This window comes from Protopterus annectens, chromosome 16.part0 (assembly GCF_019279795.1).
Source record: "Protopterus annectens isolate FY-2018-M chromosome 16.part0, PAN1.0, whole genome shotgun sequence".
In the NCBI taxonomy this organism is placed as follows: Eukaryota; Metazoa; Chordata; order Ceratodontiformes; family Protopteridae; genus Protopterus; species Protopterus annectens.
In genome coordinates, this window is record NC_056750.1 from 79,073,057 (window position 1) to 79,089,570 (window position 16,514).

General features: G+C 41.1%; 1 protein-coding gene across 1 annotated transcript in view; it reads right to left on the reverse strand.

Moving 5' to 3' along the window:
* The window catches only part of LOC122790517 (jerky protein homolog-like), a 67,127-nt gene extending 50,942 nt beyond the window's left edge, over nt 1-16,185 (reverse strand). Inside the window, exon 1 of the mRNA XM_044058068.1 lies at nt 16,037-16,185. Within this exon, the coding sequence (XP_043914003.1) occupies nt 16,037-16,185 (149 nt within the window). The remainder of the gene's footprint in view (nt 1-16,036) is intronic.
* Between the last annotated feature and the right edge of the window lie 329 nt (nt 16,186-16,514).

Genomic DNA, 16,514 nt, shown 5'->3' on the forward strand with positions numbered 1-16,514 from the left:
TGTGGACAAAAGTGATGACATAGCATGTTATCACACAATACCATGTCCAGGGTCATTCCACTTACAACATGCCATGAGATAAAAAGGTTACTAAAGCTATATAACAGCACTCTGTAGTGGCAGAAGGCTTTTACTAATAAATGTCAACAAATGAACCATGTAGCTGTGTTCATAAATAGGCAGTATATTGAAACTAGGATACTTATACTGTTACCACATTTGCACCTCCTTGACTCTCTCTAATCTATCTATATATCTATGAGTATAATATATCTATGAGTATACCTGGACCCTCACTAATCTACCTATATATCTATGAGTATATCTATCTTACATATATATGCAAATGCAAACTGTGGGGTATTTATCAAATCCCATTTTGATACCAAAATTCTACAGCGGGGGCAAAACCAAACAAATACTTGATGTATTAATCATGCTCACAACACCAGTGCCAAGTAATGCAGTAGAGTTTCCTGTGGTAAATCTAACACGACTTCTACTTATCATGTAGATCCGCATTAAACTTAAATTAGACGCAGTCATCAGGAATTTGGGTCCTATTGTTAATCTCAGACTCTCTTTTGACCACCATGAGCACGGTATTTGGAACTATTATAGACACCTGGGTGATATTTTAGAAACAAATAGGATACACTGCTGTACAGCTAAGCTAGTAATCAGATGAAGTGTTATCCCAAACATGTAGAGCAGTAAAGGAAAAAGGGGAGCAAGTAGAATGTAAGCACGGATGAAATGAATACACATGAAGTATCACGGTTAAGATGATATGGGAAAAGGAAAAGATGACAGAAAGTTTTAGAAAGGTAGATGAGGTAAGGACAACACAGATATCGGCATAGGATTTGTCATTCACTATTACCAGTAATAAACTAAAAATGTCAACACACACTCAGAAAAAACTTAGAAGGTATGTAGATAAATACAAAGGGAAAGAACAGAATAGACATGATTGATGGCTGAAAAAGGATCTTATAGAGAATTAGGAAAGAAAGCTGAAGCAATAGAAATACCACCAAAGCAAAGACGAAACTGTTAAGTCTTGAAGATGAGTAATGAAGAATCTGTTGAATATAAGAAAGATGACCAATGGATAAAAGAGTCAAAAGAAACCGTAGGAAGCTCTAACACAGAACTTATGAAATGGGAGGAAGTTTGGGAGGCGAGGTTAACAGCCGGAGAAATTAAAATTAAGAAAATGTCCTAACTGAAACCTGTCCAGATGTAGTACTGAACTTCTAGCTAAAGGTATTAACATCTTTACATAAAGATTTAGCCCTGACTAAAAATTATTTATATGCACATCATGAATGGACAGCAATCTGGTTAAGAGGAAATAACATTCTCCTCCTTAGGAACGAACCTGCAAGTCATCCTAAGAACTATGGACCAATAACCTGCCTTTTGACAATATAGAGGATTCTAATCAGGTTACAGATCATAACCTGCTTATTATGTCTTCAAGACATGGATGCCCAAAAATTCACCTCAAGAGTGAAGCTCAAGAGGTGAATCTTGCCGTCCATGTTGATAGCACATGATTAACGGTTATGATGGGTGATAGAATCATAATTCTTTGTAGTGCATGGGGTTTAAATGAGTAAAATCTTTAAGCATTGTGCCAGTTTTCAAAGCTATAAAACACTGAGCAGACTCTGTCAGAAAGGCAGTGTAACACAATCCATAATTTTTACACTTATCTCCATGGCTCTCAACAGTCCAGATTTTTTTAGAACATCTAGATTATTGCTTCATATCTTTTGTCTGTTCCTCATAAAATCTGTGGTTTTCAGCCATACCACCAAGGACTGAAGTCACTAAATAATGATATACATTTGAGTTTCAGGGTCTGTACACTTCAGAAAATGCTTGCTAACACATCCTGTGATAGTAGCCACTTTTTAAGTTTATTACATAATGTTATTGGCACAGACAGCAGGCAGAAACATCTTTTCTTGTTCTTCTGCTGTTATTTGCTGGTCAGTGCAGGCCGATTATACTGCCTGGTGCTAGACCCAACAACTTAAGCAGGGGTGCTTAACAATTGTTATAGCCGTGTTGTGTGTCAATCTGGTGTTAACTGTTTTTTTCTTATTCAGAAGATTGGAGCATAATCAGTGCTCCATGCACTATATATAAATTACAGTGGCGGATCCAGGAATTTGCAAAGGGGGAGGCGCAGTCTGGTTAGTTGACTACTGGATGAAAGCAGGAAAGTGAGACACTGGGTTTGGTGGTTTTGAAAAGATTACCTTAAGAAGGTTTGACATCACGTGTGGAAAGATAGCAATTTAAATTCAGTTGCACATGATTTTACTGTGGATATGATAGTAGAAATAGGTAATTCCTGTGCAGCACACAACACATGTACAGATAGTACAAGTATTTTCAATGCATGCCTGGAAAAGATGATTGGTTGCCCATACTAAGTCACATCATTCTCCTTCCATGTCATAACGGGCACACGCACTGTTATAAACTTGGAAATAAACCCTCTGAAGGTGGGAATAACCACAGTGAAATGTATGTCATTGTTATGCCACATAAAATATATACCACAGGCACAGATGTTTGGATAAATTAGTAAAAGCTTTCTTTAATGGATGTACCAAATAACTAAACTCATAAAACTTTCCCTGCCTGGTCCCTCCAGTACCTGTGCCCCTAGTCAAACACAGATTGTCAGGGGTGCAGTCACAGCTTCGCTCGTCTGCACCCCTGGGCTGGTATAAGTATAATTTGTTTTATATCAATTCATACTAACTGCTATTACCTTTATATTGTATTAACATTATTACTGAGTGATTTTATACAAAGTAAAAAATAAATATCTTTAAGTCTCACCGGAGACTGTTAACTAGCTATTATGTTCCCAGCATAAAGTTTCTTACCTGCATTAAACTCCTAGCTCAATCCAGTGTTCTTAAAATCACTCAACAATTTATGCACCAGCATTCAGAATGTAACTGCACTAGGTGCCTCCTCTCCAGTGAATGTGTATAATTTTGATCAGTAACAATTATATCATCTATTATACATCTGTGTTGACAATTGCATAAAGGTTCTCAAACCACACTGCAAACTCCAGGCAGTGCTAAGTGGTTGCAAGTTAGGTATACCAACTTTACAAATGACATAAAATAACTGATACATGTGTTCCTGGTACTATCACATAGGCATACCTAATGTGCCAGGTGCTACATTAGAAATATGCTTACACAAACTGACTTTGGTTGTAATTTATTGCACAGTCACTACCAAAGCCTGGGTTCTTTAAAAAAAGTCTAGCTCTGCTGTGAATGGACAGGAGACATGCAGGTACAGTACAGCAGGTAACTGCCTGCTCCGTTTGATGGCTGAGTACATTAAACAATTTGTGAAGTACCAGAGAAGAAATGGTTATGAAATGCACAGAATTAAATGCAGCACTTGATCTCCCATATGTTATTGTATAAAGTTTTGTAGTATGCATATATAGCATACAGTATAGATGAAATCAGAAAATGGTCATTGGTTTTAAAAAAATCATTAAGTTAGAAGTCACTGTTATTATCACGGAGATACAAATATACTAATTAACATTATTTAATTAGGTACAAATGCCATTACTGGTAAAGAGAATTTATACATACAAAAAGAAACAAGTACGTCTGAAATATATTTGTAGTCACTGAGTTGCTAATTACTAGTTAGTACAAGTCCCTGATGCTCATGTTCTCAGTGTGCACAAGATTTTGGCATTATGGTTTCAGACGTTATCTCTACTACTGAATCTGTTCAATACCAGCACATCTGACTGACCACTGCTTTATCTCACACACCTGTCCCACTCTTGGTGGCTGAGTGACCAATGGGCGCTGAAGGAAGAATGAACAGATATCATTTTTTTAAAGGATGATCACAACAACCAGCTGAATGTATAGTATAACACTGACTGACTGAAACATGTCAGGCATTATTAGATAGTTACCGTGCTACTCTTTGGGAGATGGAACTCAATGCTAATTAAAACCAGAAAGTGCTGTGTAAAGAAAACTCCTGAAAGAAAACATTTCTGCGAGTTATATATTTATGTAAGTGCACCAAATGCAGCAGCACTCTCTCAAAACTTTCCCTAATCAGACCCAAAACTTGTGGACATTCAATGGTTGCTCAGGTGATTGGTTAGCCGTGGATATGGGACCCTTATTTTTCCCTGCTATTAACCAAACCCTCACCCACGTGGCATACTGGGGGCATGTGTATCTTTACTATAAGTTTGTATTAGAAAAAGCTCAGAGCTAAGTATGTTTAAGCATATAGTGTTACTACTCGGCACGGTGTTGTTGCACAGGGGGCTGATGATAGCAGGAGAAGGCTGCCCCTGTGCTTACAAAGGAATTATACAGGCACTAGTGTCAGGCAGCTAGTACACGTAGCTCCTTTTCTTCCCTTTTTTTTGTTAGGTTTTCAACAGTAGCTTTGTAGTAACTTGCATGTGAAGGATGAATGTCACAAATTGTAAGTGCTAGTACCCCTTTCATTTTTCCTCGGAGATGTCTACAAGCATAGGTCACTTGCTCTGAGTCCTACCTACATTAGGAAACAGCAAAATTGGAAAGAATGAAGAATCCCTACAACCCAACCACAAAAGGCTAAAAATAATTATACTTTTGCTATTAAGCAAAGCTAGAGAAAATGTGCCTATCATCACCAGGGAAAGCAAATAGTTCATCTTAAAATCAGTGTATCTTAGAAAACACGCACAGCACTAGCAAGATGTCCAATTATGCATTTATCAAGCAAAGCTGAACTAGAGTGTAAACTGAAATAACGGACTTTTTTTTTTTTTTTTAAGATATTAGAAATACTTGTATAGAAAGGGGAGTTAGAGTTATTTCCTAAAATTGAGGAAGGAAAATAAATGTGAGAGGGCAGTCGGTGATGTTTTAAATGCTATTCAAATGCACGAATGCCTAAGGGTTGTCCCAAACTAATGCCAAGACTAAGATTCCCATGTACTGAAAGTAAACAGGACAACTTTTTTTTTTTTTTTTTTTTACACTGTAACTCAGTTTAAGACACCATACAGGCAGGGACTATGGAGAGGGTGGAAGCTGTTAGCCAATTAGAAGCCAACGTGCACTGCATAAAAATACATGACAGAGTGTGTACGCTGTGGCTCGTGTTCCACTGGATGTGCCCAGAAAATGAAGTTGACCTAACCTTGCTTCACAGGACCCACGCAGTTTAAATAAACACCAAATCCTTCTTGTAGGGCCAGTGTTTGGTAATCCTGTCAAAGTACTTTGTGGAAGCCCCTGTCATTGGTGAAGAATGCTTGCTTTCTACCCAGTGTGTTCTATATGTATATGTGTTTCTTTCTTATTCCCATCATTGCATCTTAAGAGCTCAAACAATACTAATGTTTGCTCTTTCCATAAGTGCATATTTATATGATGGAAAAAAATGCCCCCTCGTTTCAGTTATGAATAAAACCTGCTCAGGTTTGCACTTGAGTGCTTTACCGCACGTTTAACCTTAGGCACATCTAATCGATTACTATATCTTCCACAGTCTTCGTATGATTTAACTCAAATGAATAGCATTTGCTTGTAGGCTCTAGCTCATAAAACTACAAAATAGATAATGAAAACCTGATAGAAACAAATGTATTCATAGTTAATAAAAGTTCTGTTTATGAGTTAATGTATTTGCATGGGCATCTGTTATTAAACGCTTAACAATGAATGTGCGTGGTAAACCTTTAGTGTGACACAGGGAATTTTTAAGTCCTAAAATGAGACTCTGTTCTTCACAATGAAGTATAGTTGACATAGACATTAATGAGGCACACTTGCTAGCACTGGGTTACTACTGCCGCAAAGTAGCCCAGAGTTGCATGGCACACCACAGGGCACCATATCAGACACCACAACCTAAAAATTTAACAGGACGCTTCGTAAGGAAGTTGTTTACAGATTACATTCAAAACCTATACGTGGAAATAAATGTAATATTCAAGCAATAGTTTCTTGTTCCTATTGTCTAGTTTTTTGTTGACCCGAACTGTTTAATTGCGACCCCAAACAGTTTTAAACTTTAGTTTCTCGTTGTCAGGAAATGTTTTATTTGGTGCCACAAAAGAGATGGCCGATTACGCCACATATCTGCTTCTAATCACAATGGATAACTGTTTATTTACCCAATAACCCCTAATGCCAAAGGACAATGTACAAAAATAAATTGCTTGTTCTTGACAGTTAAACATCTCACACGCACATAACATTCAGAGCAGTCACTGTGTTAAAGGAAGCCGAAACATTTGCATCAAGACTAGAGGTGCCACAGTGATTTAGCCCCTAAAAATACACAGTGAAAAGCGATCTTATTTCGGACAACAGCAGTAATTACCGAGGCAGAGTGCTGGACAAGCTACATGATAAGGGTCAGCTCTTTAACTAGAGAGAGGCAACTGCCTGAGGATCAGGACTATTACTGCTTTCCCAAATGGGTCTTCATCTCGAAGGACAACAGTGTGATAATGTGATAATACCTGCATTTCTGTACTACATTATCACTTAACACATGAACCACTTCATTCAAAAATCAAAAAGAAAGTCAGAATAATGAAGGGCAGAAGCTTGGGATCAGTGACATGCATACAAAAGTGCGAATGCACAAAAGGGTAGGGCAGGAGGGTTGATTGACTTGTTTCTTCCTATACAACTACCGGCCACACCAAGAATTATTTCAAGGGAACAGTTCTCACAGACTTGTCATATAACAGTCGGGTGTCACAAGACCACATTATAAAACTGAAACCGAACTCACAATGAAATGTGCATGCCATTGAAAGAGCTACATTTGTTAGCAGCAAGTGCAATATGTTATGCATTCTGTATCGGCTGATCATGGGGCATACTCAAGACAGACGATTGCTAAACTGGTCACATAACATGGAACGCAACGCTAATTAAAACCAGAAAGTGCTGTGTAAAGAAAACTCCTGAAAGAAGCCATTTCTGCGAATATATATATATGACGTAAGAGTGCCAAATGCAGCACTCTCTCAACTGTACCGCTTCTTTGGCACCTTGAAAATAATTGTTTTTAATGAAAATTAGCAAATAATATTACCTCGATGCAAATTACTCCCTAAGAGTGGCAGAGCAGAGTCTGGTTTTAAGCCGTTTTAAACAGAGTCTGACGCAAAGAACGATTTACTCGTTATCACATCCACCAATGGAGATGCAGCTGGACGATCATTTTAAAGAAAAGTCACCTGACTGCAGCCTCCAATCACATCTCTGATGTACAGTATTTAGGTGCATTGTTGACAGGATCCCCTGTAAGACAAGCATTTCAAAAAAAAAAGTCTAAAGTCTAAAAAGGGGCTGGCGCGCGCTCCTGCGCCCATGCCTAAATCCGCCTAGAATTAATGCAAGATTTTATAGCCATCTACAAAAAAAAGCAACGAAAGAAAGTCATATGGAACAAAGGACCATCTATAGGTTCATAGCTTCATACTAGGCTATCTGCCCTAGGGCATTTATAAGCCTAGCCAGAGTGTGTTTGGCTTTCGCCACCCATTTTAAATTAATTTTGCTATGCCCTTTTTCGAGGTTAGTATACTGTGCCTCTGTCTAACAGTGACACAGAAGTGATACCCAGGGTAAACCTACGATCTCCCATCCACTCATCAAGATTCCTCTTGAAGAGAGTCAATGTGGGACTCTGCCTAACCTGGACTGGGATTTTATTCCAGAGTGAAGGGAGCCTCTGGGTTATGAATCTGTCCCTCCAGCATGTCCTATTTATTTCAGTGCTGAGGTTCAAGTCTCTCGAGCACGTAGCTCGATGGGATTTGGATTTTCTGAGGTGCAGCATGTCCATTAATTCCGGGTTGGACATGGCTTTATATGTCAGGCACAGATCGCCTCTGAGCAGGCGGTATGCCACTGAGTAGAGCTGGAGTTTCTTTAACTGGGCAGCATATGGCATCTGTTTGAGCCCTTTGCTCCTCTTGGTGAGGTACTTTTGGGGTCTTTCCAGTTGCTGCATGTGTCTGGTAAGGTACATCCCAAAAGGGGCATTGTACTCAATTATGGGCCTGATGAGGGATGAGTAAAGAGGCACGATGACCTCCCCTGATCTAGATGTGAATCCCTTCATGATTAGGTGGGCTATATAAAATGTTTTTCTAACCACTTTGGCCACGTGGTTGTCAAATGAGAGATTGCTATCAACTTGGGTCCCCAAGTCCCTAATGACTTCTTCTGTACTTAATGGATTACCACCTATGTGGTAATTTGTGGGCACTTTGTTTTTGCCAAAGGGGATGACTATACACTTTTTGGTGTTTAGCTTGAGGCCATGGCTCTGGCACCAGTTGTCTGTTTATATGAGGCCCTTTTGGAGGATGCTTGTGTCAGCTGGAGAGTCAGTTATGGCGCCCAGTTTGCAGTCATTTGCGAACTTGGTCAGCCACAGTCCTTCCGTGTTGGCCTGTACCTCTGAGAAATATATACCAAACAAGAGAGGTCCCAGGACTGAGCCTTGTGGGATGCCACTTGTAACTGGTTTGGAGTCTGACATGGCTCCATCAATTCTAACCATGTGGGTTCTGTCCTTGAACCAGTTTGCAACCCATCTAGTGACATAGGAGTTTATATTTAAGCTGGTGAGCTTATCTATAATGCCCGAGTGGGGTATTGTATCGAAGGCTTTTGCGAGGTCCAGGTAGGCTGTGTGGACCACCTTCCCCTCATCAATGGCCTTGGTGACTGTTTCAAAGAAATCAACAAGGTTTAAGAGGCAGGATCTGCCCTTAACAAAGCCGAACTGGGTAGGATCCAGTGTCTGTTGGTCCCCAATATCTTTATTTATGAGGTCCATGATGATCCTTTCCATAGCTTTGCAGACCAAGCTAGTCAGGCTTATGGGGCGATAGTTTCCAGGATCCGTTGAGGCACCACCTTTGTGGAGAGGGACCACTGTTGCCGTACGCCACTCTTTGGGTACATATCCTGTAGTAAGGCTGAGATTGAACAGTAGTTTTATGTTTGGGTTTAGCTCTTCTTGGAGTTCATGTAGGATGCAGCCCGGACACCGTCTGGTCCCATTGATGCTGTGTTTTTTGCTTTGGAGAGGGCAGCTCTTACCTGAGCATCTGAGATGTCAGGGGGGCAGCACTCTGCTGGGATAGATATTTGCCCTTTTGGTGGGGAGGGGGGTTTGCGCTGAACCTGTCAGCTAGGATGTCGGCAATGTCTGTGGGTTTGGTGTATTTTTTGTCATTTTGGACTAATTCTGAGCATATCTGGGAATTCCCACCCAGGTTCCTAACATAACTAAAGAAAGCCTTGTGATTATCCTTAGTGTCCTGTGCAATTTTTCTCTCAAAGCTGGCCTTAGACGATTTTATGAGTGCCCGTAGCTTTTTGCTAATACTGGTCAGAGATGCCTTCCCTTTTTGGGATTTTGCTCTATCATGTAGTAGCTTCCTCCTTCTATTGTATAGTTTGTTTATGGCTGGGGTCCACCAGACAGGACGTCTGCCTTTGGAGGACTGGGTCTTGGTTTTATTTGGGATTGCATGATCCATGCATTCCTGAAGGTGTTCCTAGAATGCGTTTATAAAGGATTCTGCGGTCTGGGCTGTATTTTCCACAGGCCCGGGGGCTTTGAAGGATTCCATCTCAGTTTTGAAGAGTGTGAAATTTGCTTTAGAAAAGTTTTTTACTGTGGTTTTCAGGGCAGAGGGTGGAGTCGGGATGTGAATATCCAGTGAGATTAGTTTATGGTCTGATCTTACCAGTGAGGGATACACTTCTGGTCTGGAGCATAGAGTCCCCAAGTTGGTGATGATCAGGTCCAGTATGTTTTCCCCTCTTGTGGGAGTGGTAACAAATTGTTCCATAGCATTTGAGTTTATAAATTCTAGGAACCTTTGGGCTAGGGTGTTGGAGCTAGAGTAATGCTCCCAGTCTATGTTTGGGTAGTTGAAGTCGCCCAATATAATGGCATTTGGAGAGACCTTCATATTTTGCAGTGTTCTCAGGAAGGCCGAGTGGGATTCCTGGGTTTGGGAAGGTGGTCTGTAGCAGGCTATAAACTGGAAGGCAGTTTTACCCTCTGTTAGCTGCACATGGATAGTCTCTGATGCTTCGTGCTATTCCACCAACCTGGAAGTGTGGGTATCTTTGACGAATATTGATACTCCCCCTCCTTTTGTGGTTCGGTCCAAGTTTTGGGGCCGAAAAGCATGGTTCATAGGTTCATAGGTTCATACTAGGCTATCTGCCCTGGGGCAATTATAAGCCTAGCCCGATTCTGTATGGCTTACGCCACCCCTTGATTTGAGTATACTGTGCCCTTTTTAAGGTTTAGTTTACTGTGCCTCTGTCTAATAGTGACACGGGAGTAATCCCTGGGACAAACCTACGATCCCCCATCCACCTATCGAGATTTTTCTTGAAGAGATTCAGTGAGGTGCTCTGCCACACATGAACTGGAATTCTATTCCAGAGCGAAGGGAGCCTCTGGGTTATGAACCTGTCCCTCCAGCAAGTTCTATTTATTTCTGTGCTGAGGTTCAAGTCCCTCGAGCATGTGGCTCTAAGGGATTTAGATTTACTGAGGTGGAGCATGTCCATTAATTCTGGATTTGACATAACTTTGTATGTCAGGCATAGATCGCCTCGAAGTAGGCGGTTTGCAACTGAGTAGAGCTGGAGTTTTTACCTGGTAGTGCTGGGGTGCTCTCAGGAGCCTTGTACAAGGTTTCTGTTACTGCACAGATATCGATGTTCTCCATGCTAAGGAGAGTTTCGAGTGCATGCATCTTGAGGTTTAGACTTCTGGCATTGAGTAGCATTACTCTAAGTTTCTTATCCCTTGTGATACCTATGGAGGTGGGTTTGTCTTTTGAGCCTTGCCTAATAAAGGCACTATGGGGGTAGCAAGAGCCTTTGCCAATATCCGAAAGCCAGGGGTGACAGGTGCAAGCTGTCCCTAGCGAAGCATCGTGGCTTGTCGAGCATGTCATTCTAGGCTGACAGGCATTGGATCCCCTTTGAATGACACCAATACTTAAGCCAATTGTTGAAAGTGATCATCTTGTCTTCATATTGTGGCATCATTCTTGGTGAGGGTAAGATGCTACTCAAGGTCAGGGTCATACCGGTCTGGGTTACATGCTCAGAGAGCTCCTCTATGTCTCTTTTCATGTAGTCAGGGAGGTACATCTCATGTCATTCACACCAGCATGGACAATGACTGAGTCATATTTGTACTTGCCTTGGAGTGACCTGAGTGCTTGTGTTATGTGGCGGATCCTAGCGCCCGACAGGCAGCTCACCGTGACCTTCTCCTTGTTCAGCCTGGTGAGCGGGACGTCAGTGTGCCTGACGATAGAGTCACCTGTTACAAGTGTATCAGGTGTGTTGTTTAGCCTTAAGGGCTGTGACTGCTCGGCACACTGGCTTTGTGAGCTATGTGTTGCATGTGTTTTGTTTTGGGGTAGCGGTTGCTTGGGTGTCTGCTTTGGAGGTCTCTGCTGCTTAGGCAGATTTTTATTTAGAGCCTCCGAGTATGTTTTTGTGTGTTTATGTGTTTGGTTTGCTGTCGTGGTAGGTCTATGTGAGACTGGAATTGTAGTGAGTGTGGTTTCCTTCTCCTTCTGACTGGTTTTGCCAGTACTGAGGTGAGAGAGCTTAGCCTCCAGTATGGCTATATGGTTGCATCTCTCACATGTGTTGGAATTTGTTGGGAGGAGGAGAGGGTTGTCTGTGTACATGAGGCAGTTGTAACTTTGCCTCAAGATTCCCAGATTCACCAGCTGGACCAGAGAGGAGATTGACAACTGACCTTTCGACATGATAGAATAGCATTGGGAATTCCTTTATAATTGAAAAAAAGGGCCAATGGGGAACAAGGTACTCAAGGGAGTTTGTGAGGGTGTAGTGCTTTTAATTTTTTAGTGCTGACTTATATAATTGCTTTAGTGAGCAAGTGCCAGGTAACTTAAATGCAATGTGTTACAGGTAACTTAAATGCAAAAATGACAAACAGTAACTTTCTTTCAAGTGAAACAAGGAAATAAGTACAGTAAGCAATGCAGATATCACTAGGGATCCACAGAAGCGCTGAAAAGCCGCGTTTTAGGTGGAATTAGCATTTCAGGGAAATAACAAGCAAACAAACAACAAGCATACAAACAAAGCTAGATTCAGCAGGCCTGGATCTAGTCTATGCTACAGCAAACAAGGTGTACCAATTTCAGTAAGAAACAGTTCAAATATGAAGGCACTATAAGCCTTTAACCAGAAATTCCCAGCTCAGAAGGGTAGAGTCCAGCCTCTCCTCCCACAAGAGTGCAGACCACGAACCCTTTTAATGTAAAATAACTGGCCTGAAGCCCAAGTGCTTAAACCAGAATTAATACACTTTTAGAATAACAGACACTGAGCCCTCAATCAGCAGTTCCCAACTTAGAAGGATGTAAGCTACCTGTTCTGCCACTACAGTGCAGACCACAAACCTTCTTAATGTAAAACAACTGGCCTGAAGCCCAAGTGCTTAAACCAGAATTAATACACTTTTAGAATAACAGACACTGAGCCATCAATCAGCAGTTCCCAACTTAGAAGGATGTCAGCTACCTGTCCTGCCACCATAGTGCAGGCCACAAACCTTCCTAATGTAAAACAACTGGTCTGAAGCCCAAGTGCTTAATCTAAAAGACTTAGAATGATAGCTACACTTTAATCAAGTTACTACCAAACATAGTAGTTAAAGAAAGCAATAACAAACAGTTGTAAAAAAGAGAAGAATTTAAGAAATGGTGTGAAAAGATTAAAAAAATTCAAAGTATCTTACATCGATTATGGTATGCTTAAAGATGTATAAAATACACCCGACATTGACCAATCACACTTCAGTGACTATGAAACAGTAGCAAACCATTTTGCAGCTGAGACATATCAAAATTCAAAGTAGGATATTCTAGGCTGATTCTTGGTCAATACTGCAGTTTTGTCTTACCCTTAGCCCATTAAGCTTTTTACGTAATAGACTTGTCTATGGTTACAGATTAACTCCCAGAAACCCACCTTGTACAAAGACCATCTCATTTCTTTTTGTGGATGATTTAAACATTGGACAGTTCATCAGATGCGGATCTGAAAGCACAACTATAAATGGTTTAAACATTTCTCAGATGATATAAGAGTAATATTTGGTCTTGATAAATGTGTAAAAGCTACATTTATAAATGGAAATATGCTGTACCAAAAAAATATCAACCTGGGACAGGAATGTGATATAAAAGAACCTGTAACAGGATGGAGTGCATATACGTTTGGGAACAGAGGAAGGGTTAACAATAACACACAAACAAATGAAAACAAAGCTTAGTGGGGAGAACTTCAGAAGACTAAAAATAATATGGAAAACTGCACTGTCATCTTGGAATAAAGTCCAGGATATCAGTTGATTTGCTCTTCTAGTCTAACTCACAGCTTGGGTGTGATTGACTGGACCAAAACAGCATTGAATCATTTGGACAAGAAAACAAGAAACCATGCTTAATGCTTATTAAATGATATACAAAAAACAGAACATCCCAAGATAACATATTCCTCTGTCTGAAGGAGATACGGGCCACCTGAAAACTGACCACATATATACGCAGGTCTGCAGTCATGAGACTGCAGACATATTTAGTGACCTCTTCAGATCAAAACATACTGAAAGTTGTAAAGTATGAAGAGAAGTTTAAGAGGACATCATTGCTCAGTTTAGCAAAAGCATTTTTGTAAAGGATTGGGAACAGAAATCAAAACAGAAGGAGAATTAGATGGTAACTGAAAATGTCAAAAACAAAATGTAAATTATAAAGAAAAGGAGAGAAAGTGCTAAAGCCTACAAATATAGTGCCAAAAAAACTCCTAGAGGAATCACTTGTAGAACAAAAGATGAAAGGGTAATAATAGTGCCCCAAGACTGTGGGCTACGTACATGTTGGTTAAGAAAGTCCATAGAAAAAGACAAAACCAGGTTCTGTAAAACACATCTCGAAGCAGCTGCACATCTTAATGCTGGTTGTGATACACTCATGGCTGAGGGTCTGCATAGTGAAAAGGGATTCATGCTGAGTTGCCAAAGGTAATTTCAGCGAATGGAAACTTAACAAAAACTATCTTCAGTAAACATTAAAATTTTTCATTTGCAGGTTGAATAATACCGTGCACTCCCCCATGTGAGGTGACTCCCCCACAGCCCCCAGACTTATATCCACCAACTCTGAGGTCACACAACAATGGAGAGAAAAGGAAACTCATCATCGTCTTTATCATCAAGCCCCTTTTATTTGCATTTTCTACATGGGGTTGGGGTTTTGTGTCAACTGTCTCCATCTCTCTCTTGATTCAGTGCCACTCTCCTACCTTCTTCAACACTCATGCCTGGCTGTCACAGGTCTTCTCTCTCACAATCCATCCACCTCTTTGCTGGATGCCCTCATTTCCTCTTGCGTTCCTCTTGTCTGTCCCAAATATTCTTCACCAGATTGTCTTCTGCTTTTCTGCTCATCTGCCTGAAGCACTGTAATCTGTTCTCTTTGATCTTTTCTGCAATTGGAGATACTTTGGCTTCTGCTGTTATATCCTCATTTCTTCATCTGTCCCACAGTCTGCATTCGATCAGCCTTCTCAGGCACTTCATCTCCATGACTTCTAGTTTCCTTAACTGCTCTACATTTAGTGCCCAGGTGTCTGTACCATGCAGTAGTATTGGTAGCACCACTGTTTTGTACACCTTATTTTTCAGCTTCTTTGGCATTCTCCTGTCACATATTACACCTGACACAATGTGCCAGTTGACAGCAGACCCTCTAATTGTAGCTTTGACCTCCAAATTCAGACTTCCTTCTCCTCAACCACCCCTCCCAGATAATTGAAGTTGTTAACCTGTTCCATTACCTTTCCATCTATCTTAATTCTCAGCTTCTTCTGATTTCCCCCATTTACTACCATTACAACTGCCTTATCTGCACTTAGACACATTCCATGTGCCTTCAAGTTTTGCATTCCATTCCCTTATCCTTTGCTGAAGTTCTTGCTTAGAGTCTGCATGTAATGTAACATCATCTGCATACAGCAACTTTACTGATTTATCCCATCTGACCTGCTTCCTAATGTAGTCCATCACCAGTATGAACAGCAGTGGGTTCACAGATGAATCCTGATGCACACCCACTCCCACTGAGAGGCCCTCTGTGAGTCCGAACACTGTTCGTATTTGAGTCATTGGGTGTTTGTTCATAGCCTGACAAATTCAATCAGTGTATTTGGAGCTTTGAAGCATCACATAATTGCCCAAATCAGCTTGCATATGCTTTATCTAAGTCTAGGAATGTCCAGTTGGAGTCTCTCCTTGTCTCCAGCTTCTCCTCAACTATCTGTCTCACTGCAAACATCGGGTCAGTTGTGCTGCATCCTGATCTGAATCTGAGCTGCTCATCTCCCATCTTTCTTTTTCTACTGCTCTTCATATTTATTTATCAGTCACCTACTCCAGGTCTTTCATGCAGTGTGGCAGGAGTTTGATACCGCTATACTGCCCACAGTTGTGAATGTCCCCTTTGCTCTTGTACACTGGCATGGGTATACTTATTCGCCAGCCATCTGAGATACGCCTTTCTCTCCACACTGTTATGAGTGTCCTCAAGAGCCATTTCTTCCTTATCTCCACAAACAGTTTGATCGTATCTGCTGTGACCTCATCTGAGCCTGCTGGTTTCCCTGACTTCATCTTCCTTAGTGATGTTCTTACTTCTTCTAGGGGGGGGCTCCTCTTCTCTCACTGTAGGCTGTTTCTGGGGCAGTACAGCTACTGATGGGTTTTCTTCATTCAGATGCTGCTGGAAGACTCCTTCCATCTGCCTTTGGTGTCCTGTGGCCTGGTCAGCAGGTTGCTGCTGGCACCCCTTATGAAGGGTGTCTCACTCTCTTCTTTGTCTTTCTGTTTTTGCCTTGGAACCTGATACAGTTCCTTTGTTCCATTTACTGAGTCACTTTCCAGAAGCTGGTATCGTACCTGTGATGCCTTCTTCTTTGCTATTGCATCTCCTCTCTCAGCCACTTTGTTAGCCAACCAGTATTCCTTCCTAGCCTGGTCCATCTTTCTAGCTCCACTTTTTTACTGCCCTCTTTCTTTCTTTCTTTGATGACTTCCTGGACTTCTGTATTCCACAACCAGCTTCTTCTTTAACTCCTTGCAGCTGATTGTGGCAACCAGTGGTTTATTAGGGCCAACTCTTTCACTGGAGATGACTTTGCAATCACTGATTTTCCCTCAGTGCCCTTTCCTTACTAGCAGGGAGTCTACCTAAGTTGCATGTGATCTTGCAGCTGTCTCTTCCTGAACCATGTGTTGGCTACTATCAAGCCATTTCCCTGACAGAAGTCTAAAATGGCATCTCTATCTTTATTCCTGTTGCCCCACCCATG